This window comes from Taeniopygia guttata, chromosome 3 (assembly GCF_048771995.1).
Source record: "Taeniopygia guttata chromosome 3, bTaeGut7.mat, whole genome shotgun sequence".
Taxonomy (NCBI): domain Eukaryota; kingdom Metazoa; phylum Chordata; class Aves; order Passeriformes; family Estrildidae; genus Taeniopygia; species Taeniopygia guttata.
The window spans coordinates 90,853,517-90,878,486 of record NC_133027.1 but is presented as its reverse complement, the minus strand read 5'-3'; the positions used below and the strand labels follow the sequence as shown (position 1 = coordinate 90,878,486).

Below are 24,970 nucleotides of genomic sequence, written 5' to 3'. Positions count from 1 at the left end.
CTGCTCCACCCCGAACTGCTCTGGGATTACGTGAGCCCGTGACAGCCCCTCGGAACGGGCGGCACTTGATTTAAGGCGATCCCGCAGCGCCGGTGCCTCACAGCACCCCGCCGAAGCCACTAGCACTGTTTAACCACCTCCCAGCACACCGCGAACGCGCCCGATTGCAAGCAAGCTCAGGGAGCCTGACCGAGCGCACTGCAAGCCGCGGCCGCAGCAGGTGCCCGGGAGCCCTGTTGGAGCAGCAGCGGGTACCCCGCACGGCTCAGGGCCTGTGCCCGGGAGCCCTGTTGGAGCAGCAGCGGGTACCCCGCACGGCTCAGGGCCTGTGCCCGGGAGCCCTGTTGGAGCAGTAGCGGGTGCCCCGCACGGCTCGGGGCCTGTGCCCGGGAGCCCTGTTGGAGCAGCACCGGGAGCCGCGGACGGCTCAGGGGCTGTGCCCGGGAGCCCAGTCAGAGCAGCACCGGGAGCCCCGCACGGCTCGGGGGCTGTGCCCGAGAGCCCTGTTGGAGCAGCAGTGGATACCCCGCACGGCTCGGGGGCTGTGCCCGGGAGCCCTGTCAGAGCAGCACCGGGAGCCCCGCACGGCTCGGGGGCTGTGCCCAGCCATGAGGGGCGGGCGGGGCGGGAGGAGCCGCCCCTGCCCCGCGCAGGCCCCGCCCCCGCGGCGGCCGCTCCTGCCCCGACTTCCTGAGGGCGGGCGGGCCGAACATGGCGCCGGGCCGCTGGCGCCACGGGCGGCGGTTCCTCCGCGTTGTGCTGCTCGTAGCGCTGATGGGTCCCGCCGCCTGCTTTTCTTCCTCCTTCTACAGCCCCGGCGAGCCGCGGAGCAGCGTGCGAGTGCTGTGCGGCTCCAACTGGAGCCTGGTGTTGCAGGGCCAGTGGATGCTGGAGTTGTGAGTAGCGGCCGCTTTCCCGCCCGCCTCGGAGGCAGCGTGGCCGGGAGGGCGAGAGGGGTTCCCTGCGGGCATGGCCGGTGACTCCAGCCCCGCTGTGGGGAGAAGGGGGCCGGGCCGGCCTTCCCGCCCTGCGGAGGGGCCGAGCAGCTTCCCCACCCCGGCAGTGGCTGCCGGGGACGGCGTGAGGGAGGCGGCGGGCGGTGCCCGCAGTCCCCTCCGCCAGCCCTCAGCCGGCGGGCACATCCTGGGCTCTGCCGCGATGGCCGGGCAGAACCCCGCAGGTTCCCGGCCTGTGTGGGCACAGAGTGCCCAAGGTTAAACGGGTCACTCCAGACAGAGGGGAATGAGGGATATGGAATGAAGGACGTGGAGGTGTTGGAGCGAGCCTAGAGCAGGCCACCAAGTTGATCAGAGGGATGAAGCATCCCTCCTTTGAGGAAAGGTTGAGAGAATTGGGCTTTTTCACCCTGGAAAAGAGAAGGCTTTGGGTAACCTAACTGGGGCCTTCCAGTTCCTGAAGGGAATTTACAGGGAAGATGGGGAAAGACTGTTTACAAGAGTGTGTCATGACAGACCAAGGAGGAGTGCCTTCAAACTCACAGATAGTTGGGTTAAAGTGGATATTGGGGAAGAAATTATTTACTGTGGGAATGGTGAGGCCTGGCATGGGTTGCCCGGAGAAGCTGTGGATGCCCCATCTCTGGAAGTGTTCGAGGCCAGGTTGAACAGGGCTTGGAGTTACCTGGTCCAGAGAAAGGTGTCCCTGCCAGAGAAAGGTGTACCTGCCTGTGGCAGGGGTTTGGCACTGGATGGTCTTCAAGGTCCCCTTCCAGCCCCAACCATTCCGTGATTCTGTGAAGCAGATGTCCTTCAGGTTCTCATCTGAGTGTCCAAGGTTAAATGAAATGGGTCACTCTGGGAGTAGTGTCCAGAACTGCCCCTTGCCCCACTCCCCCGTTGGGGGCTGCTGCTGTGTTCTGTGTGAGCTCCAAGAGGTCTGAATTCCGTAGGGAATATTTAGCAGGAATAGGCTTCTAAAGCAGTATTACATAACATCCTAGCCTTGACTTGAGCTGAGAGTTCTCATTCAAGGCAGGTGCATCAGATTTCCTTAACTTCTGACTGACTGTACTGGAGCAGTGGCTTTGGCTGTGACATGACACAATTCCTGAAATGCACGTGACTTTATTTTTGGTGGAGCCTCACTCACCTGCTTGTGTTTAGAAAGGGGGAAACGGAGCTTGAGGGGTTTTTTTTAAGACACAAATGAATAAAAAATTAGTTTAAGTAGGCAGTACAGTCATGTGGTACCTGTGGGCCGTGCAGCTATAAAATAGGATTATATTGTTGCATGTGTGCTACTCTGTGCAGGTGCTTGAGTTTAAAACAGTTTGAACATCTGAACTCGTGCTCCCTCCTAAATACTTAGCTAGCTACTTAAAGCTTTGGCTTGCTCTTGAATTTGGTTTATCTCCAGTCTCTTCTTAGCGAGATGGACTATCACCTTTCTTAGGGCTTTGGTGCTCAGGATCCTACTGGACCCTGGTGTTAATCAGTGAATGGGTGGTAACGATCTTGAAACAGCTGATAGTGACCCAGGGATGCCAGCTGTTGTGGTTGAGGATTTAGAATGGCTTTTTGTCTCTCTCTTCATTTGTTGTGATCTAAAAGGTGGAGGAAAAAAAAAATTGATTTTAAATTGAAGGTTTTTCACTTAGTCCAGTGTGGAAGCAATTGTATGAAAGTTACCGATTCATACACAGGTTGGTGAGTTTTAAGGAGGAAGGTTATTTATGGTGACTCAACTTTTTTTTTTTTTCTAAAAGAAAATAGTTAAATAACTAGTGGTGTGTGCCTCTGAAGAAGAAAAAAGAGAGGAACCGACTGAAATCAGAAGTGGTTGGGGTAGCAAACAATTACAGTCCTTTGGAAGCCTTTACTCCAATTGAAAAATTGGTCTTTGGTTCAGAGTGAGAGGTTGCTGACCACAGCAATGGTAGCAGAGTTAGCTTTAGTGTTAGCTGGGCATAGTACATGTTGCTGCATTGCTTAAATCAGGCCCTAATTAATTTTATTCAGTGTTTGATGTGTGAAAGATCCTTGGGTCTCCACGCTATTTCCTGTGGTTCGTTAGTGGTACTTTCTGCTTTTCTCCTGAGAAGGAACCTTTGTCTTTAATGAGGATGCAAACTCAATGCTGCCGGTGTGAAATTAGTGGGAGTTTGAGCTCCAGGACTGATTTTTAAATGTTTTCCGGGCAAAATCTGGTCCGTGATTTTTCCCCGATGTGCTTTCTGGGTGAAATCCAATCCGTGTTTCCTCCCCATCCCTGCTTGTGGTCCTCATCATCAAAATATCTATAAGAGAAGGGAGAAAATTCAATTTTATTTTTGGAGTGAAGCTGGGGCAGGCAGAATCTTACAGCCAGTGAGTTTTTCCGTGGGCAGCAGCTGCATCCCTCTTGCCTAAATATTCCTTATTGGGCTTGTGGCAGAAACTCTGAGTGAGAATGGTCTGCCCAAGTGACTTCAGTGGGGAGATTCAGCAAACACAGGCTAATCAATTCTTGCAGCAGTTTCCATTCTGATGGATTTTGGCTTCTACTGATTTTTATCTGCTTTAGAGTTAGTGATCTAGACAGGAGTCCTGCATGTGAGTCCACGGATTCCTTCCATACTGTCTCAGGCTGGTTGGCAGGACTGCAGTAATGCTCATTAAAACCTCATTTGTTTAAAGAACTTCCTATTTATTTACAAGACTTTTATTTTCTGAGCAGTACTTTTTAAAATGCAAATGTTACTCTGGCATCTTCATGAAAAAAAAATTATTTTCATCAGCTGCTCTTTTGAAGCCTCTTGCCTTGGTAGGAACAGGTACAGCTGCTGTTTAATGTTAGGGTTTTTTTTGGGAAAGTGGAAAATCACTGTTTAATTCCAGCTTTTTGTTCTTCCCAGGTACATAAATAAAGAAACTTAGGCTTGAAATTGCTTGTGTGTGGCATCTGTAGCAGAAATAGGATTTTTCTTCTTTCATTCCCCCTAGCTGAGGTGTGTGTACTCAGCTGGCTTTTTGTAAATATGTCGTTATTCATAGTTGGAAAAATGGCAGGCCCTGGAAGCGCTGCTGCATTTTATTGATAAAAATGTTTTGGAGAAGGTTCTGTATCTGCCAAACATTGCACTGTCTTTTGGATGTTGTTACTAGCACAGCACACAGGTCCAGGTTGGAGCGCTGTGAATGAGCTGTGTTTAAAAGTTTCCGTATTTCCTTATCTCTGTTCTGTAGCTGTGAGACAATGATTCATTAATATGATGAGTTTTCTTTTTGTTTTTAATATTGTGTCTGTTTGGAACACATAAAACTAATTTCTGGTCTGCTTACTTAAAAGTGCATTTTGCATTTGTAAACAAAACTTGATCCAAACTTGATTTATCTTAACATCCTCTTTGTTTTGAATTAAATTAGCACAGGCAAACAAACAAAAAAACCCAACCCATCTATGAACTTGTTGTCTTTGTGCCTCTGGTTACAAAAGAAACTATTTATGCTCTTGGTGCATCTGCAGTACTTCATATGCTTGTTCCCAAGTACGATGTTAAATGTTTTGCTTCCCCTTTGTTTCAGCACAGACTTACTGCTGTGTGTACCTGAAAAATAATGTCTTCATTGTCCATTTTAATTCTAACCAGGTGAAAAGTCAGAGACCAGTTAATAGTCATGTTTCCAAGTTTTATTATACTTATAGTATAGGCCCACAGTTTTTATTTTTTGTCACTTACCAATAAACATTGCCCTGCTGTCTCCGTGTCCAGCTCGTTGTAAGGGTTCAGCCCTCCCACCAGCGCCTTTAGTCTGTAGCTTCAAGGGAGTTGCTAAAAATGCAACAATGTTTTGGCATGTGGATTAATGGCTTTGGCTTAATGCTTTTAATCACTTGGCTTGAAATATTTTGTGTAAATAAAATCCCAAAGGATGTGCTAAACTATGTAACAATTACTGCCAGGTTTAGAATTCAACAAGATTGAGAATTTTTTGTCACTTAAGGGTGTCTAGGCTTTTACTTGTTAGTGTCCAGGCTTTTCTTTGTCCTATTCTTAAAAATACCCAGCAACCCAAAACCTAATAAAAGCCAAAAAGCAGAGGGAATGAAAATCAAGTTATCAAACCTCTGTTTTGGTTTTGAAGCCTCTGCAGCTCTGCTGGCTGAATCCAGAGGAAGTGACCAAACATTTTATTTAATAACTGAACAGCTGAGCGCTGTGGAGGGCATTGGCTGAACAAAAACTGCAAAAATGTGATGCTGAAATACCCTTTGTAGCAGAAGCAAAACAAAACAGGTGCAGAAGGGGACATAAAAATATGTCAAATGACAGAACCTAATCTGCTGAAGCTCTAGAATAATTAGCATATTTTTTCATTGATTTATTTGCTTTTGATTTTAAAAATAATTTCTCAAAAAAAAAAAAAAAAAAAAAAAAAAAAAAAGCCTTGTCTGGTTTGGAGGGGTTTGGCACTCGGCAGGGATCTCCTTGACAGCTTCCAGGGCTTGTCTTGTGATACAGATCCGGGTAAATGACAGGGACCAACTTCTGTATCTTTGGCTGCCACCTGCTCACTTGAAAAGTCATTAAAACCACACAGTTGATCTGGAGCTTTTCTTTTGTTGGCATTACAAAGCTGCCTATCCTGCCCCAAGACCTAGATGTGTTTAGAATTGTCTTTTTTTTTTTTTCTTTCATTTTGTATGCTTGTGAGATCTGTAACAATAAGGCAAAACTATTTAAAAAAATAAAAATAAGAATTTAATTCTGATGCTTCTTGTACCATTCTGTTGGGTACTGTCCCAACATTTTTGCTCTTATTTTAATAGCATTCACAGTATGAACTCCATCAAGCAGCTTAGTTTAAGCAAGTTTTGCTGTTTTCAGTTTAGCACATCCTCTCATGCCTATATCCAGAAGCTATTTTTTCTTTTTCCTAGATTCGTGCAACTTAGTGAAATTGCCATTCGAGCAAAGTGTGGAATGGTACTCGAGGTTACATCTGTTACTGTTGGTAATGGTAGTGAAAAGGCAGGTAAAAAGAGTCGGTGAAGTGTACTTAGAAAGGAGCGAAATGGTGAATTCAGTAGCCAGGCAGGTGCAAAGAAGAGAGAGAAGTGGCTCAGAGCTCGAAACTGTATCAGTACATCTTAGCAAAGTTCCTCTGCTTTACTGATCTACTGGGGATGATACGGTAGAATGGCACCTTTGCTCAATCTGGTTTCCACTTGACTGGGTTTTTTTGTACTGCCTCAGTGAAGTTGTTGGTATTTGAAAGCCAAAGCTTGTTCTTTTGTACTTTAGATCAGAGATAAATAGAAGTCAAAAGCAAAGCCTGAGAGCTTCAAACTTTGCTTTTCAACTGCTTTCTTTGTGCCCTCTGCAAAAAGCTTTAGGTATTGTAATGGAGTAGGAGAAACACCTGGATACTTGAAAATAGTGATTTTAGTTCACTGAGGTCAGTCGTTATTGCAGTGATAGATGTTTGCTGCCGTTTTTATGGAGGGCTGACAGAGTGTAAGAGCATTTCAGCTGTAAAACTGTGCTATGGAAGAGGTCTGGAAGCATCAGGAATGAGGTGTGTGTTGAGCAATGTGCAATACCTGCTTTTGTGAATAGTTTGGCAGTGTGTCACTTTTAGCTATGATGGAGATCAGCAAATTGCCTTTTAATGTGTAACAGGCTACTGGAAGCTTTCTTTCCTTAACAGAGTTCCCTAGTCTTGATTTAAATTTCACAAGACGTTGTCACACTTCTTGCACTGCACCCTGTGCCCTGCAAGTTAATAGAGCTACCCCCTTATGCACAGGGAGAAGGGATGGGAGTGACAGCCCTAAATTTGGTGGTGTTGACAAAGTACTAATTGTTTCCCGGCCTGTTTGGAGTATGGCAGAAGAAATCTGGTTACATCTGCTTTTGCTGGGGACCTGCTCTTGCATTTTGTGCCTTGAAAAGTAACAAAGACTGGTTCCTCAGCAGACATGAGGGTCTGTTTCCCTGCTCCTACAGATGATATTTTTTTTTTCCTTGAATTCAAGAATGGTAGTTGCACCATACTTTCTGTGGAAATATGAATCTGCCGCTGTTCTAAAGACCTTGTTGAAATCAATTACTTCCCTCAGTCCTTCAGGATGCAGGAAGTTTTTTGCAACTTTTGATAAATATGTCCTAAGTGTGAGATATTTTACTCTTCAGTAACTTACCTTCTCTTACACTTTTTCAGTATTTTAAGACTTGGAAAGAAACGCAATAAAGCTTTGGTAATGTAATTTTTGTTTTTATATCCAGGAGGCAGTCGTTAATTCCTGATGCCTCAAATGCTGCACAACAAATGTAGACATGAAAGCTTCAGGAAAGTGAGGGTGTTGAGGTAAACAGCAGTGCTAACTCTTGCAGAAATCTGATGTATTTTGCAAGTTCTCTCTTGAACATGTGGGGACAGGCTGTTTCCTGGCTGGCAAGAACTGGATGTGTAATTTCAGGAACATAAAGCAAGTATTTTAATCCTGATTGTCTGTGCCAATGTTCAGCTGGAGTGGCTGGATCTTGTAGCATTATATGAAGCTATTGCCATCCCATGTCCAATATTGATACTAAAAATTAGACAGCCAACAACCACAGCTTTTTGTGAACTTCACTGTGATGTCCTGTCACTGCTGAACTGTGACATGGGTAGGTTTTCGTGCTGCTTTGAACTAAAGGAAATATTTTCAATCATATGAGTATTAGTCGTGTATTGAATATTCCACTTCATTCAGGTGAAATGCTCATGCAGGTCAAATGTAAATATAAATTTTGATGGGTTTGAAATTTCTATTCCAAAATCAGGATGATAAATAGGATGTATTAATTTTGAAAATCTCGTGGTGTGAATTTGAGACATCTAGAGAAGTTGGATTTAGAAGACAGTCAAACTTCTCTCTTTCATTTTAGATCAACACCAGCTGCATATTATGATGTTTGCAGGTTCTTATTTATCAATCAAGCTCTGTAATAAAAGAATCCCGTTTGTGAAGTGCAGTATCTGTCAGACTGTTATTAAAAGCTCTCTCTGGGCCAGCAACACCATGGAGAACATTGCTGCCTGTGAGACTTGTTTCCAGCATCCTTTGGAAAGATGCTGAGGGACTGTCTGTGGGCAGGATAAGATTCATGTCCTTTTTGCAGATGCCTTCACACAGAATGATGTTGACTTAAATAGACAAGATATAGGCTTTCGCAGTTAGACTCATAAATTTCTAGTACAGTTAAATAAAACAAGTATTTTTAATTTGTATCCTTTAAACTGCCAAGTGACAAGATTCCCTTTTTTAAATACAGAAGTTTAAAAACAACCACAAAGCACTCAGAGTACATTTAATTCCACCTCTTCTGTGAGAAATGACCTGTTTCACATTAAACTTTATTAATGTGAAACATCTGGGTGTACCTGGGAATATCTCTGTCTGCAGCCAGTATGGAAGTAAGTATTCTTGCCAACAGCCAGAGAACAGGGATTGCCAGTCCCTAGGTCACACAGCAGTGGTGGCAGAGAAACCAAAGGAGTGGAGAACCTTGTGAAGGTTCCCAGTGATGGTTTAGTACTAAGGATCTTGGAATCTTCCCAGGAGGGAATGTGTTTCTATGGTTTGCAATGGTTAGGGAGCGTGGTGGCTTCTGTGGAGCCCTGTTAACCAGGAGAGTGTCCGTAGACTCACTGCTTTTATGGTGGCATTTGTGGAGCACTGTGACAAGGAGAATGTCCCTAGAATCACTGCTTTTGCTGCCAGAAACCTCCATCCCTGCCCTGGTAAATCAGGTTAAACCCCATAAAGGTCTCTCCTCATTAGCAAAAAGGCTGAGTCTGTGCATGGGCAATTGCCCCAGCTCAGTCTGTACCTCCCAGTCCTGGTTCCGTTCAGTGTTTCTAACAGACCTTGGCAAGTCGAATAAGTTTCATGCAGACTTGGCCAGCCAAGTTAGGCTAAAATACAGAAAGGTGGCAAAAGGGATTTTATCATCAATTTTATCTGATGTTATCCTTTATATTAGCTGCTCTGTTTCCAGATTGATATTACCAATAGATGCAAAATTGGTTTAATTCTTCTGATTAAGAGTGTAGAAAATTCACCTCTTGAAAAGAGCAGGCCTATTTTTCTGAAATGAATCCTGGGTAAAAACAAGACGGTAAGTATGAGCATCAGGAATTTGATGTGTGCTCTTTTCAAGTCTCTCATGACTGCTATCAAAAAGGGCATGGTGTGATGTATGGAGTAGTTGGCTAAGGCAAATGCAATTTTGGGAAGTTCTGAGGTGTGGGAAATCAATACAAAATGTTGTGATGAAGGATACTGCTTCAGAGGACAGCCAGGCTTCAATAATTCAGATAGCTGCGATGGAAATGTATTTTATTTCCTATGTAAATAGAATAAATCACAAGTGGTAAGGAGTCTGGATATGAATTTCTCAAATCTGTGATTTGTTTTGTTCTAATAACATGGGGAGGAACATAGAATTGATTAAAAAAACTTTGATTGTTTTATTCCGTAGACTTGATTAAGAAAAACTGTAGGTTTTTTTCCTTTGTGATTGACGTGTTTGTATATTCTCTGTACAGTTAATCAATTTGAATGTCTTTAAGTGTAAGAGTATTAAAATATTTCCCCTGTCTTCCCCCTTCAGTTATGCTCCTTGGTGTCCAGCCTGTCAGCAGATTGAGGCAACCTGGGAGAGCTTTGCCAAGGAGAGCGAGCGGCTCGGCATCACTGTTGGAAAAGTGGATGTCACTCAGGAACCAGGTACAGCATGAAACGGAGTGCTTTAATAACAGGAATTATTAGATACAGCTACCATTTACTGTTTATTTAGGCTTCAAAAACAAAATAATGTTATCCACACTTTGTTTCTCCATACGGTTCGTATTTCTAAACTCAAGTTTATAAACTCAATTTGAGGGATTAAAGAATTGGGGGGGGGGGTGATCTGGCTTAATGCTGACTTAAAAGAGGCTTATTCTCTATTTTAATCTTCATTGGAAGCTGTTACCTGTCTCATTTCTCCAGCTTGTCTGTAGAAGATTCCAGCTCTGTAGCCTCCCGTTAGGAGAATTTCAGGGTGGGGTAGAGCAAGCCTGCTGTTTCCAGCATGTTGCTGGTTTATTGACTGCTTTAATTGTGGCAGTGCTTTATATTATAGATGTTATTGCTGTTACCTGTTGGTGATGCACATATGCAAATATGCTTATAAAAATACATCCCTAACTGTTCACAGAAGCATGAGTGCAATCTAATATATTCCTTTGGCGACTCCCTTCAAAGTTTTGAATGTGTCTTTGTACAAGCAGTATTAATATTGTATAAACCTCTGCATCGCCTGGGAATGTTTCATGCTTGTTTGGGCTTTGAGGGGACAAAGGATTTTATCTGCAGTATCAAAAGACTGATAGATGAGATATTAGGGAAAAAAAGGCCAGACTTTACTGTTTTTTCTTTTTGCTTTATAAAGTGTGTGAAAAATATGTTTATTAGTTGAATACATGCTGAACAGATTTACTATATCAAAACTCTTGTCTCAGAATAAGCAATCTAAGTTGACAAGAAAATGCCAGCTGTTCTAGACCCTGTGTAGGTTCATGTCTTGTTAAAAGTTCACAAGTATACAAAAAATCTGGTATCAAAAAGCTGCATATACTAATCATTATATAGTGTAATAAACAGATGAGTTTTAATACTACCTAGTTTAAATAGATGTAAACTTAACACTTGAATTTCTAATGTTGCTGAGAGTCCTGACCCCCAAGCATGGGTTTCTTCTGAGTCAAATGACTAACCAAAATGATGAATTTGTACCAAAGCTCATGTAATAAACCTACAACATCCAGCTCAGCACTGGAAGCTGCAGGCACTTCTAGAAGTAAGGAATGCTCAAACTGGAAAACAAACATTTATTACGTACTTGACCTTTGGTGCTGATGTAATTTGGAAGATACAAGTTTCTGTGAAGCTCTCTAAAGTTACTGAGATATTTTTACAGTGGGCTTTGTATCAGCCTTTCAGTTGTGTTTAAGTGCTCTGTCTCCTTTCTTGCTTGCACAATGGTGCTTTAATTAGTCTTAGTTATGTAACCCCTTCATTGAATTGAAAGTAGTCAAAATGTGTTAAATTAGGGGAAAACCACGAGATGAGTGCAGAGTTACATAAAATTGCACAGCCTAAACTGGCAGGAGAAAGTGGCCATTCATGGTGCTTAATTGCAGGAGATGCCTGAAGAATGAATCCACCAGAGTCTTAATGGCTTCACAGCAGATTTCAGTCCCTTGATGTTTCAGCCTTGAAGTGCTTCCTCTTGCCTCATTTTCTCCACTGAAATGTTCAGTGTGGAACAAGCAAATAGTGGAGATGCTTCTGGACCCTTAAATTCTGCATACTTGTGGTGCCTTTTTTAAGCTCCTCATCACAACATTTACCTGTGAATTACAACAAGACTTCTTGGATCTTCTGTCTGTTTTGAGTTGTTGGCTGAAAGCAGCTAGAATTTTAGATGACATCTCTATTCTCTCTAAGTTTTGAAAGGGTTTTTTAGTTTTTGGTTAACTGCTGATTTCATAGTGGATTTCAGTTTCTGATTTGCAGACAGAGACAGATGCTTAACTGTAGCAAATTCAAGATTGTATTAAACAGACACCAAAACAATTTGATATGTTCTTAAATTTTGTAGCTGACTTGCATCTGGTTTTACCAGTCTAGGAATGTGCCTTGGATAACCAGCAAATCTCCACCAAAAATATTGGGGAGCTTAGATGCGTTTCATAACTTACAGATTTCAGAGTTGCTTCTTAGGTGTTCACTCTAGGATAGGCCACAGGTCAGAGATTTGTTTTATTTCCTTTGCCTGAGTGGCATTTTAAGAACTTCAAAAAGCCTGTCAGTGTTACATGACTTTCTCTGTTAAGCTAATTATGTTCTTTGTGACTCTCCACCCAGTTCTCCTTGTGCAGCTGTGCTGTCTGCTTTATTAATTATGCTGTTACACTTGTGGGTTTGTTTACTTTTTATCTTCTTGTGCTGGCACAACTTTTAGCTGTTTCAGGAAGTTTTTCATCACCCTGCCTCTTGTAGCAATAGAGGCAGAGAGCTCAAACATTGAAGTAAGAGGCTTTCCTTTCTGTAACTTTAAAGATCATTTGCTTTACACATCTTTAAACAAAATACCAAACAACAAAAAATGCCATAACCCTTTTTTGCCTGTTCCATAGAGGAATTCAAATGGAGGAAGACATTACCACTGAAACTTTTAAAAATACCTGGCTTATTTTGGTATGGCTCGTCTTTGTCTCTAAAGGCAGAAACCCTCTTGCTCCAATACTTTTCCATGGCTAATCCCATTGCCTAGAGTTGTTTGCTTTATTGAAGGCTGTATAAGGTCTTAATTTCCCAAAAGATTTTCACAGAATTTTATAAAAGGCAAAGTTAAATAACTGTACTCTTTACATTGCTACTTTATATGAATTGCAGTTTCTGCCTGTAGGAATTCAGCCCTTTCTAATGGACTCTGAGTGCATCTAATGCTGGGCTGGTCCAAAACTTCAGCTGCCTGCAAATACTGAGGAGACAAATCCATTGATGAGGAAAATTACCTCTCAATAAACATTCTTCAAGCTAAACACTTTTCTTTAATTTATAACCAATATTTAGTATCTGTTACTGTTTGTAGCATATATGAAGACAAACTGTTAACCTATATTTACAAAACAATGGTGAAAGCTGTGCAGCCTGCTCTAAAATACAGATATGTTGGTATTTATAGAAAAGTCAGAATGCTGAGAAATTTCAGTGTTACTGAACTGTTTGTGTGGTTTTCTTCCCTTTCTAGGCCTGAGTGGTCGTTTCTTTGTCACAACACTTCCTACAATTTACCAGTAAGTGTGTCATACTGGAAACTGCAGATACTGACTCCTTGTCACTTGATTTAATCTGTAACTGAAAACTAGGGGAAAATGAAGGAATAGTGACTTTTGATTTTAGCTCAGGTTATTGTAGCTTTGATTGCATGGTGAAATCCTTATGTGAGGCTTTTCTTTAGTTTAAGTTTCCCTGTTATCCATGCTATTAAAAATGGAGCAGAGAAGACATTTGCTGTATCTCTTCTCCAATAAGGTGATGCCATCCTTAAAATATTGAAGCCTTCATTAAGAGTATTATGAGTTGTGCAGATATACAAAAAAATACGTATATATGTGCACTTTTAATTCTTACTTGTACTTTGAAATGGTTTGGTTGTTAACCTCATGTGCTTTGTGTATTTGCTGTAGCACCAGTGAATAGTTAAGAAAAACAGCAGTTTTATAAATGGCAAAACCCCATGCTATTTAAAAACTGAGATTTTCCATCATGGATTACAGTTCCCAAACCCTCAGCTCTGAGGAAGTGAAATCTGTAGTGTATGTGGGGGTTTTGGTTGGGTTTTGCACCCCAGAGTTCGGGGGCTGTCTGTGCTGATGGGGGTTTATTTTGCAGTGCCAACGATGGAGTGTTTCGCAGATACCGCGGCTCCCGGACCTTGGAAGATCTTCAAGGCTATATCCTAGAGAGGAAATGGGAAGCTGTGGAGCCTGTAGCAGGATGGAAGTCTCCATCTTCTATAATGTAACAGTTGGTTTTTGTTAACAAGAATGTGTTTTATATCTCATTATTCATTGAGGGTCCTTTGTTGACAATTTAAAGACAAAAGACCTTTATTTCTTAGACTTGTAGGCTTTGCAGAAGCCATCAGTATTGACAGCTTGATTCCCAGCTTCTCACCTATAAAGACAGCTTATTTCTGCATTTGCTTTTGTTTGTGCATCCTAGGGCTTGTTTATGTCATCTTTGAAAAGAGATAAAAAGAAAAAATATAGCCACTGAGCATTATGTAAAGTGTCATTTCCGGTATCTGCTGAATCCTGGAATCAAGCGTGTGTTTAATGTAGATTATTGCTTCATGACTTCTGGCTACTGGCAGCCTTGAGCTTTAAGGATTTATTTTTTATTTCTTTATAAGAAATAAAGAGAGACTTTTGTCTCCCTTTGGAGTATAGGATATATAAGAATTTGTTTTAAGAGAGAGAGATTTGCCTAGAAATACTGTAGAAAGCTTTCATGGCACGAAGGATGAACCAAAGATGTGACTGGCCTGCAGTTCATTCTGGCTGAAGCCATTATGTGTAAATTCACATCAAAGATCTGGAGAGGGTCCTTACTTTTCATGTGAGAATGAAGAAGAGCTGTAGGATATTTAGGAATGGGGAGAGGAGCTACAGGGCTGCTGTGAACCTGTCCTTCCATTTCCTTATTTTCCAGGATGCATGGCATGGCAGGGCTGTTTCACTTCTCAGGATGGATCAGGGTAAGTAACTGTATAATGTTTTCCATATTCCTTTTTATGCTTAGGATAATCATATGTTTAAAAATCAATACATAATTGAATATTTTTATTATCCTTTTTATGAGAGTTGCATCATGTATTGCACAGGAGAAGGGAGGGCAAGGGGGTTTTTTAGTAATAATTTCTGTGTCTGGAAATAACTGTCAGCACCTCTTGGGTAGGAACATGATTAATTTAGATAATAGAGTAATTATCAGACGTAAAGGAGAAATGCTTAGCTACACTGAAGTGTGCTTTAAAGTATTAAAGCATATTTTACTTTAAAATGTTTCAAGATGTTTTCATTTGGGAACTTTCCAAGTTTTTCCATGGCATCCAAATATTGAGAATTTTCAGATTCTGTTTAGGAAACATCCTCTTATAACCTTTGAGTGTCAGTGAGATTGAGAGACTTGATTTGCAGCAAAATATGTTACTATTGTAACCTGTGCTTCAGAAAAGAAATGTAGTTGAGAGCTGGAACAAGTTTGTATCACTTCTACAAAGCACCAAACTAACACAGAATCAAGCAGAGCTCTGAGTTGTGTATATTTGATTCTTTCACTGGACAATATTTACTTTTTATAGCCTTCTGATGTTTCTCTTCCTTGGTTACTCTGAAGTGTTGTTATTTCTCTATAGTCTCCTTCCTGAAAGATTAACTGTCCTGGGAAGAAGCCTCTAATTTGTCTTCCACTTCAATGAATATTTCAGGTGTAGGTTTCTTCACTGCTCCTGCTCTGCTGTCTTTGCTTAGGCCTTAATAAATATCAAAAGATGTTCTGACATTTAAAAAGAAGACTCTGGAATTTTCGTGTTTAAACTCTTGTAAATGTTGATTGCGGTTTGTTTTGAAAGAGATTTAATGTCATAATTGACTTCCTACCAGCTCACTGACTCGATGCACTGCTTGACTCAACCAGTTGAATTTCTAAATTTGAGGAAGTTTGAAAGAAATCTTAATACTGTATTTGGGTAATTATATTTAAATTTATAAGTGAAATAATTTATTTAGTGTATGATTAGAGCATGTGGCTCCTTTTAAGAGCTAAAAAGCTTAACTAAGAGCTGAATGGCTTCATTTTAGTTAATGAACAGATGCCATGTAGGGATGAAGGATTTTGTGATACTTTCTTGTAAGCTCTATGACTCCTCATCCATCTATCTGCAGTAAAGGTTGTGTGTGGCATCTGTAATGCTGAGTGTCTTAAGGAGAAGGAATTGTGCATCCTCTGCTTAAAAAGCCTTTTAATGTGAACAAATCAGTAAAAACCTCCAAGATTTAATGGTATCTAAAGGGGAAGACTTCAGTATAAATAATGTTAAATGAAAGGTCTTAATCAGACAGCAATTCATGTAATAATATTGGCAGTAGAAATCCTAAGTGGTTTTAGGTATGAAGTTATGAAGTATCTTGTTCTAATTTCCAGCAAATTCATAACTACCTCACTGGCACTCTTGGAGTTCATGTTTGGATTTCCTATGCCATCTTCATCTTAGCTACCTTACTGATTGGCCTGCTCCTGGGTTTGGTAAGAAAACATTACTTTTTGTCTCAGTTAACTAGAACTCTTGCTTTGCATTATCTTGTGAAAAAAATAAAACCAACTTTGCTTATAAGATATGCTTAAATATACCTTGCTTTAATAATATATTACCGAATACTAATAGTTCTTCCCTGTGACATCCAGAATGTGTGAGAGTGGATTAAAGCTGTTCCAGGGAGGTTTAGACTGGGTATGAGGAAGCAGTGGGTGGTTAAACACTGCAAAAGGCTCCCCAGAGAGGTGGTCAGTCCCCCAAGCCTGTCACTTGTTAAGAAGCATTTGGACAGTGCCCTCAATACAAATCAGTTCACCTTCTTATGAAATCTTATCAAATTCTTATGAAATGTTTCAATTTAGTTTTGTTAAGTCCGTCCACTAAAAAGAGTGATTCTTGTATTGGCCTTTTTGTATCTAAGACTTTTCTACTTAAGGGTGGAATGTGTGTAGTCAGAGTTGGTCAAGACTCGAACTTTCTAAGAACACAGGCTTTGTGGAGAGTTTTATTAACCACAGAAGAACTGGTTTTGTGGGAGTCAGCAATGTAAGTGTTCTGCCGCACTGTTACTCAAGATCAAAGGATGAAAATATTTTTTAAGGCTTTGGAGATTTGGGGGTTTAGGTTTTTTCAGATTAGTTGGCTGTTCCACAAGTGCATTCTGCAACTGCGAGGACAGTTCAAACAGTTCTGCTGGTAACTGGTTTAACCTTCTGCTAAGTCACTATTCCTTTTAGGATGTGGAAAAGTTGTTTCTGGGATGTGTATCTCTGCCCTTTGAATATTAGTGAATTAAAGAAAAATTTTGTCAGTGTATTTCCAGTAGTTCTGGGAAGTGATTTCAATGCAGATGAAATTTGAATTTAGGCAAAACCATGTTTTTATACTCGATGTGCATACAGAATTGTTGTATACAAGCAAATGTTTTTGATTATTTAATTTCAACAGCTGCATTTTTCTAGATGGTAGTTTTTCACCAGATGAGAGCAAGACAAATTAGTGTAACTAGGAGCAAGTGAATATCATGTTATAAAAGAAACTCTCCTTCTTAATTCTTCACAAAAAAACCCCAACTGAAAAAGCTGAAAAAATGTGAAGTTAATCTCCCAGCTCTTTCCAAAAAGCTTTTCAATGATTGAAGTATATTTCTTTCACATGATGTCAGCTCTGTCTTTTTCTTTGCACTATTCTTAGCATGTGACAGCGAGGCACAAATGTCTTCCTTGCATTTTGAGTTCTGCACTGGGCTGGTCAACGAATGAGCACAAAAGGTGGAACACACATCTGTACTGGGGAGCCAGGGATAGGAATGGAATAACATCCCAAAATACAGGAAATCTTGACCAAGGTTTTTTTATAAAATTTCAGAAAGTAAAAAGTCTCAACTGTGCTCTGAGCTGTTCTTCAGCTGTGAGCAGTGTCAGTACTGAATAAATTTAGGAAAGTAGGAGGCAGAAAATGGGTAGTAGAAGGCAGGGAATGCTGGTTAGTACATACTGAGAATGCACTTTTTTCCATGTTTTTATTTAGCTCTTATCTCTAAGCAAGGTAATACAATTTTGTAAATTTGATTGTGTATATCTATCTAAAAGGAATGAGTGCAGGGACTTCTGCAATTGCTAATAAATGCCATTTTTATTATTGCCAATGAATGCCTTTTTCCTTTCTACAGGTCCTTGTTTTGATTTCAGACTGCCTCTGCCCAGCCAAGTCAAAGCACAGAGCTGAAACACCTGGTAAGAACACCTGGTAAAAAGGGCAAGAAGCTGTAGTTTCAAGTGTATATTTGTAGGAGGAAGGGCAATACACTGTTCAGATCTTAGATGTGAACCAATAATCCATGAGCCAAGTAAAATTGGTTTCTCTTTGGTTTGTAACTCACTGGGGTAAAATGAAAGTCTGTCTGTGCCTGACATGCAAGGAAAATAATGGAAATAGAGAAGAAATCTACTGAAGATTTAAGGAAATGACTGACAAATAAGGAAATGTTTTCAATCACAGAACCACAGAATGGTTCAGGTCTAAGGGACTTTAAGGATCATCTGGTTCCAGTCTCAGTTGGAGTAATAACTGTAATCCATTGTCATGTTCATCAGTATTTCAGTGTATGTCCTGCAACTTTAAAAGGCTTTGCTGTGAGATTCAGTCTAACTGCAGTCTGTGCTTTGTTTAGAAGAAGCAATTACCAAGGAGAACGCGGAGAACGCAGCGCTGGAGGAGCCGGAGGAGGTTGCGGAGCTTTCCGCGGACGATGCAGAAGAGGCTGCCGACGTCAAAGATCTCTCAGACGGGGAAGATGCAGCGAACTCAAGTGCTGATGAGTCAGAGGAGGATTTAGCACTTGGAAAAGAATCAGGGGGAGAAGAAATGGAAGACTTAAGTGAACAACCTTTAGCTGAATCAGAGACTGAAAGCACAGTGAGGCAGCGGAAAAGTCAGGGGTCTGAGAAGGAACTATAATTTTCCCATTGGCGTATCTTTTACACTTGGACCAAAGAAGTGTCAGACCCCTCCAGGGTCTGAAGCTGGAGCTTACACTTGATTTGTCGTTGGTGTTTACGCAAAGCTCTGCTCTGCCAGCAGGCTCTTCTTTTTTTAAGCTTAGTACTTGCTTACTTTCTTTGATAAGCACATTTGCTGTGTGTTGTGTGACCTTAGCTGTGACAATCAAAATCAGTGTCTTATCTGTTCCATGTCCTCTCAGAGAAAAAGGAGGTGTCAGCCTCAGTTCACCAGCTCTGAAATTATCATTGTATATGTGTCCCTCTAAGGACTGACCTGGGCAAGATCAGGACTTTTAACTCCATGGTAGCTTGGCAGGACTGTGACTTTTCTGTCTGAATGTTGATTGTTCCCAAATGCCACAGAAGCACAGAGACAATTCACTAGTGAAAAGAGGCACCTTACTGGTCTTCTATCAGAAATGTTGTGTACCATGGGTTTGTTTTTACCACTTTCAGCTGAAGCACCTTTCTCTTCCATTTCCATTTGTGTTTGTTTTGAAAGTTGATCCTGCAGCTCACCCCCAGATGTGGCAATTTTTGGTGATCCAGAGGCTGTGCAGCTTGAGTTGTTTGACCCAAGGAGTTGGAGTAATTAAAAACCTCAGGCAGGAAGAGAGTGGCAGCTAAATGTTTAAAATGTGTTGGAACTTCTAGAAGGTTTAAAGGAAATTATTTTGGTCGGGGGGAAATTTTGTCAAAGCACAAAAGACTACTTTTTTTTTTCTTTTGATAATTTATTCCCATCAGGAGATTGTAGCAGGAACTACTCACTTTGGAGTCAGTAAGTTGTGTTTATCTTGCCGGTGCAAGTTTGTCATGTGCAATGCAGTCCTGCCATTTCCGACTCAGAATGCTTTTGGCAGAACTCGGGCTGCTTTAGTTATGTTATCTGAAGAGGCTCTTAGGGTTTTACCTTTGATCACTTTTCTACTTTTGGAATCATCACATTGGGGAAAGAGAGGGGGCACAGGTGGGTAGTGTTGAGAAGCTTTGGGCTGCTTCTATCAGAACAAATGTGCACGTGTTGAACTGTGTAAAGTGAAAACGACTCATCAGGTAAGACAGTATTGGATGTGGTTAGACTTGGGTCATTAAACTATCAGTGTATCACTCCCTTGGGTTAGTATAAGTCTTTTTTGGTCAGGAGTACTCTCTGTGAGATCCTGTATGTTCCTGCTTTGCTGATGTATGACCATGAACGTAAGATGTGTCCTAATCTTGATATTATTTTTAAAAAATATATACATATGTTGCATAAACCTTGCTAACATGCATGAATTTCATCTTGTTCTTCAAGAACGAAGAGTAGTCAGGGAGGAGATAATCTCCTATCAGAAGAGAAGTTGCAAGTGCAAAATGCTCATTTCCTTTGAGACTGAGATTAATAGGGCAAATTTTTGTTGAAAGCTGTTTTGTTGTTGTTTTATGCTTATAAAGAACATATTTGCCAAGAAAGCTCAACTTTCCCATCTATGTCCTGTCACATATGTTTTCAAACTATATGGTAGAAACTCTGCATTTGTCTGATAGAGCTGCTCAAAGAAGAAAATTATACTGCATATCCTGAATTTGAAATTTCTTAAGAAGTACTCCCAGTCTGGAGTTTGAGTTCCATATAGTGGACACCTCTAAACGTGCTTTCACATAGTTAAAAACACAGACTTGACAATATCTGTACATTGCACTATCTTGAGAAGAGCTTGTTATGTTTGAGTGTTGTTCCATGTAACTGAGCAGTCGTAAAGCTGGCAGCTGCAGCATTCAGCAGTGGGTGAGGCACACAGCAGCCTTTAAAAAGCTGCACTTCTATCTGCAAAAACCAAGAAAACTTTGTGGCCACTACAGTGTGAAGAGAAGAACTGTGCACTTCGAAGACAAAAAGGTGTTCTTGCAAGAGTTGGGTTTCCCTGTGGATTTCACAAGCAAACAAACCCATGAATGGCACTTTGTCCTAAAAGGCATATGGTCTGTGAGATGCTGTGGGAGAGATCAGAAGCCCCTTTGTGTGGTGGGTCTGAATTCTCTGCTCACGTTTCTTCTGTTGTGCATGTCACAGTTGGGTTTGGATTATTAAAACCAAAGATATGAAGTGTTTTCCATCATGACAGACTGAACTGTAAGATCACTGATGAGCAGGGATTAAGTAAGCAGACAGCAGGTGACAGCAGCTTAGATCTCTCTGGTGAATCTAGAAATTAACTTGGTCAGGCTTCTAAGGGTTCTTGAACATAGGATGGATGTTGTTCTTGTGTTTTCATAAATCAAATAGGGAATATTAATGCTGACTGGGTTTGACCCTATTTGATGTGTATTGGTGTATCTTACTACAAAGATCTCTGAATTGTGGTTAAGGCTTTGCTTAGAAAAGGTGATACTGTGCAACCATTGATCTCTCCAACTTAAGTTTACGTTTGTAGGAAAATTGCTGTAGTGTGATACTGGAGATACTCAGTTTTGACTAATATTTATCTGGGAAACAGCAGGCAGAAAACACTGTAAAGGCTAAATTTGTGTTTAACAGAAAAACTATTAGCTGTGCAGTAGAAGTGTCATGTTAATATACCTTCCAGGATCAGGTATTTTTCCATTAAAACGCATTTTAATTGAATCATGTGAGTAGTGCTAATTAGACTATGACAATAGTTTTAGACTTGGTGTGTTTCCAAAAAGTCAGGATCAACCTTTTGTGCAATCTGGGTGTAATGTTATCTCTGTTCTGTTAGGATTAATCATGAAGAAATTGAATTTGTTCTTGCAACCTCAGTATAGACAAAAGGGCCTTGGAGAAGCTGCTGCTGGCGGTGTTCAAAATGTTTTGATGAAGGACAAGGCCTTAAGGCTTGTGAACTAGAGCTGTGTGTCAAAATTAATTTAAAATTGTTGAGAAGCAATTAAAATATCAATTGGGCTGCATGCCACTGGAATGGGAATGCTTAACAGCAAGTCATGGAATAAATCTGGCAGGTTCCTTTTTCAAGAGGCTGGAAATCCATCCAGCATTCCAAACCTCCTGTCCTTGGGATCTGTGTGAAACTTGTGCGTCTTGGAATGCTCTGTATCTACTGCCCCTGTAGGGGTGGCACTTGTTATGTGAGTTTTCTTCTTGGAAATGTTACACGGGGTTGTCTGTTACATGAAAGTGTTGCAAATTTATACTTGGGTGTATTTTTACTGAAATGCCACATAAAATTTTGTATTTATGACCAGCTTGGAGTAATTTTCATTTCCTCAGTGCAGAGTTGGCTCACCTATGTCATTAACAAAAGGTTGGGTTTGTTTTTTTTTTTTTTAAATAATGCTGATCTTCCAATTAATCATAGAGGTTACGACTTGTGAAGATTCCTTAAAATCTTTAAAAAGAACCTGGACATCAATGAATTGCTTCATTTTGGAGGGTTTCCCTGGAGGAACCCAGGGCTCTGAGGTTCAGAATGGAACGGGGCAGAACAGCATAACTGAGCCTTTAAAGGCTTCACCTCCACACGAGGTAGTTCTTTCCCCTCCCTGAGAAATCCCCTAACTCTGCCAAAGCTGTGCTGACTCCCTCTGGGATTTGGAGGCCAGCAAGAAATGTACAGACCTAAAGGTGCCATCCTCAGGTTGTGGTTCACATTCCAGGCAGTGCTGCAGGAATAGGCTGTAGGGGCAGCTGTGCCAGATAGAGAAGAGACTGCCAGGAACCATCCCTGTGACCTCCTTGGACAGTGAGCAGCTACTGGATCTGGCACCTGATTCATTCTGCTCAGGTGAGTTACCTGAGCTGCCTCTCCCTGTGAAAGAAGCAGCTGCAGGGCCTGGGTCGTTTTCCACTCACTTTGGTTTTCTTCTTTTCCACTGTGTTCATTTCTGGATACAAAGTGGAAGTTGGAATGGTATCAAATGAAGCCTTGGGAGCATTTTGTTTGCTGTCTTGTCAGCTGCTTCTTGTTCTCTTATGACGTGAGAATATGAAATTTTCTCCATGAAAACATCACATGGAATATTACTACAGGCAAAATTAGGTCAGGTTTTGATCAGGTTCAAGCAATCAGAAAAATCCAAGCTCTAGTTTTGTATAGGAAATACTGAAGAGAATGGAAGTGGTAGAAAAGCTTGATTTTTCTATCTGGAACTGGACCAGTGGTAAATCCCAGCTCTGGGAATGCAACTGCCCAGTAGTGTGTGCTGTCATTTCCTTCTGCTGGGGAGTAAGTTGTATTTCACTTCAGTAAGTACTGTGGTGATTACTTATTTTTAACCAAACATCTTCATTCCTCTCCCATTAGAAAAACACCTAGAACTCTCTGCTTTTACTTTTACTTCTTTCCTGAGGAGAAAGGAAAGCTCTGCATTTAAAAATTCAGGGAACAAATGGGTATGTAGTTATCCTAATATTTTCATTTAAATTTCCATTTTACATGGAAAGGTTGTTTTTAATGGTTGTTTCACTAGAATTACTTGGAGCCTGCTGGTACTTCAGACTTTTACATCTGTTGTTAATCTGGATTCCAGGGGAGTATGGGAGCTGAACCTTTGCACCACAGATTTTCCTGGCACAGACTGGGCCAGTGCCTCACGTGCTTGCAGAGGATGCAGAAAAGAGTGGCCATTCCAAGTGCCAGTCACACATCAGGAAATCACAAGATCACCCTTGATAAGAACACTTTTCATGTCTTTGTTGCTGTGGTTGCAGGCACAAGAGTAACACTGAGTCTTTGTAAATCTGCTCTGGGTTGGTTTCATTGTACTCAGAACCATCCAGCTCCTCCCAGGAGATTCAGTCCTCTGCTCAATGCTCCACTCTTCTGCCATCCCAGCAATCTCCAGACTTCCAAGCTAACTTCCCAAAATAGGCATCTAGGGTCCTGTTCCAGCCATCTGCTGGATGGCCAAGGAGCTGTCCTCGTCCCTGCAGCATCCGTTGGCTTTGACTCCCACAGTGGAGTTGCCAGATAGCTGCTGGGGTAAAAACTCCACAAATATTTTCTGTTGGTTCTCCTGGCTGGCTTGGAGGGGACATAATGAATTGGTTCAGCTTTGACTGATGTAGGATGCTGTCCAAAAACACTCTAGAAAATGGGTATTTTATGACTTTATTTGGAGAAATTGTTTGTGGGGAATTCAGAAGCCAAAATAACTGTTTTACTTACGTAAGGTACTTGATAAAACAGCTTTGCACAACAGTCTTGAGAAATGGGCAATGGCTTGTACACTAAAATATTTGAATTATTTGCTGCAGTTAACTTCTCCAGTTAATCTTTATTGCAGCTAACTAAAGGGAGAAAGTCCCAGCTGGGTCATCTTTCCCCAGCAGAGGTTTTCTTGTGTTGACAGGAGACTGTTGGTGTTGTCTCTCTGATCCTGCAGAAGGACACAGGTCCAGATTGGAATGCTTGCAGAAGTCTCCCTTTCTAGCAAGTCACAGCCATCAGGACAAGCATGTTGTGGTTTTTCTCTTAAGTATTTTCGGCTTTTGCAAGTAGTGCGTTCTAAGCCACAAGCTGTGTCTCTGTTCAATACCCTCTGTGGGGTTTTTCCTCCGGAATTTGTGATTGATCTTTTTAACCACAGTGAAATGTTTCCTTTGCAGAGCCTGGATCAGCTGAGCTCCAGGTGTGACCCCAGTCTCTGTTTGTAGCTCCTGCCAAAGGAGTGAGGGAGAAGCAGGAGATGAGGGAGGGGATGTTCACACGACCCTGGCTCTGTTGGTTTTTTGACATGGACTGTGGCAGTGAGGTTTGCGTGGTTGCTCGGGCAAGCTCTTTGCTGTTCAGGCAAGATTCTTTGGCTCCAGGGTTAAAGGTCAGACAGCTGATGCCTCATTAAGCAGCCAGGGAAAATCTCACCCAGAGAAATTCATTAAAATGAGGAGCCAATTACTTGGAGGGAAGATGTGTGTGGTGGTGTCAGATGTGTTGGGGAGACCTGGCATTAAATTTCACGTTTTCCTTAGTTTTGTTTCCCTTGTGCTGATACTGGCACCTTCCACCTCACTCCAGCTCAGCAGCTAGCCAGCATGGGAAGTGATGGATCCTGCTGGAGGTTCCAGTTCCAGTTGGACCCCTGAGCTCTGTGGAACTTCCCAAGGTGTGTTGGCTGGATTGCAGTAGGAATTCAGTGGTCCAAGAGGGGCTTCAGGGTGTGAGTGGCACATGTGGGAGATCCATAAAGGGTGGCACCTGAGAAACTTCAGGGGAGGGAAGAGCAACTTCTAGCTTGAGTGGCAAATAATGACAATTAAAGTAAATCACTGATATCCTGTGAATGTGGCAGAGAAGCATCTAAGTGGAAAAATAAATATCAAGGTGGGAAGAGTTTTGAAGAATACAGACATTATAGAACGGGGAGAGAGGAACAACGGTGACACACTGTTGTTGCCTCCAGAAATTTTTGCAACTTTCCAACATAAAAACCTTTTGAGTGCATTAAGGTTGAGTTCAGCTGCACATATTAGAATGTCCAGCTATCATGCAGCACTTCCTGTCTCATGCTCCAGGATAAATACCTGTTTTTAGCACAGATGATGCAAACTTTAAATAAATGCAAGCAGACGTGTCCCCAGTTTTTTGCTGCAAGTGCAGTGAAATGCCAAGGTTAAAGCAGTTTGCATTTGAATTGTTTCTGA

General features: G+C 41.5%; 2 protein-coding genes across 2 annotated transcripts in view; both read left to right on the top strand.

Moving 5' to 3' along the window:
• The first annotated feature begins 270 nt into the window (after nucleotides 1–270).
• On the top strand, nucleotides 271–21,572 carry TMX4 (thioredoxin related transmembrane protein 4). The gene is made up of 8 exons (XM_002196562.7): nucleotides 271–896; nucleotides 9,602–9,717; nucleotides 12,791–12,836; nucleotides 13,435–13,563; nucleotides 14,257–14,302; nucleotides 15,751–15,852; nucleotides 17,535–17,598; nucleotides 18,036–21,572. Exons 1-8 carry the CDS (start codon nucleotides 712–714, stop codon nucleotides 18,320–18,322), a joined length of 975 nt encoding a protein of 324 aa, XP_002196598.3. The 5' UTR covers nucleotides 271–711; the 3' UTR covers nucleotides 18,323–21,572.
• Nucleotides 21,573–21,723: 151 nt separating this feature from the next.
• Nucleotides 21,724–24,970, top strand: part of HAO1 (hydroxyacid oxidase 1) — a 44,405-nt gene continuing 41,158 nt past the window's right edge. The window contains exon 1 of the mRNA XM_072927408.1: nucleotides 21,724–24,432. The gene's annotated coding sequence lies outside the window, so the exon portion shown is untranslated. The remainder of the gene's footprint in view (nucleotides 24,433–24,970) is intronic.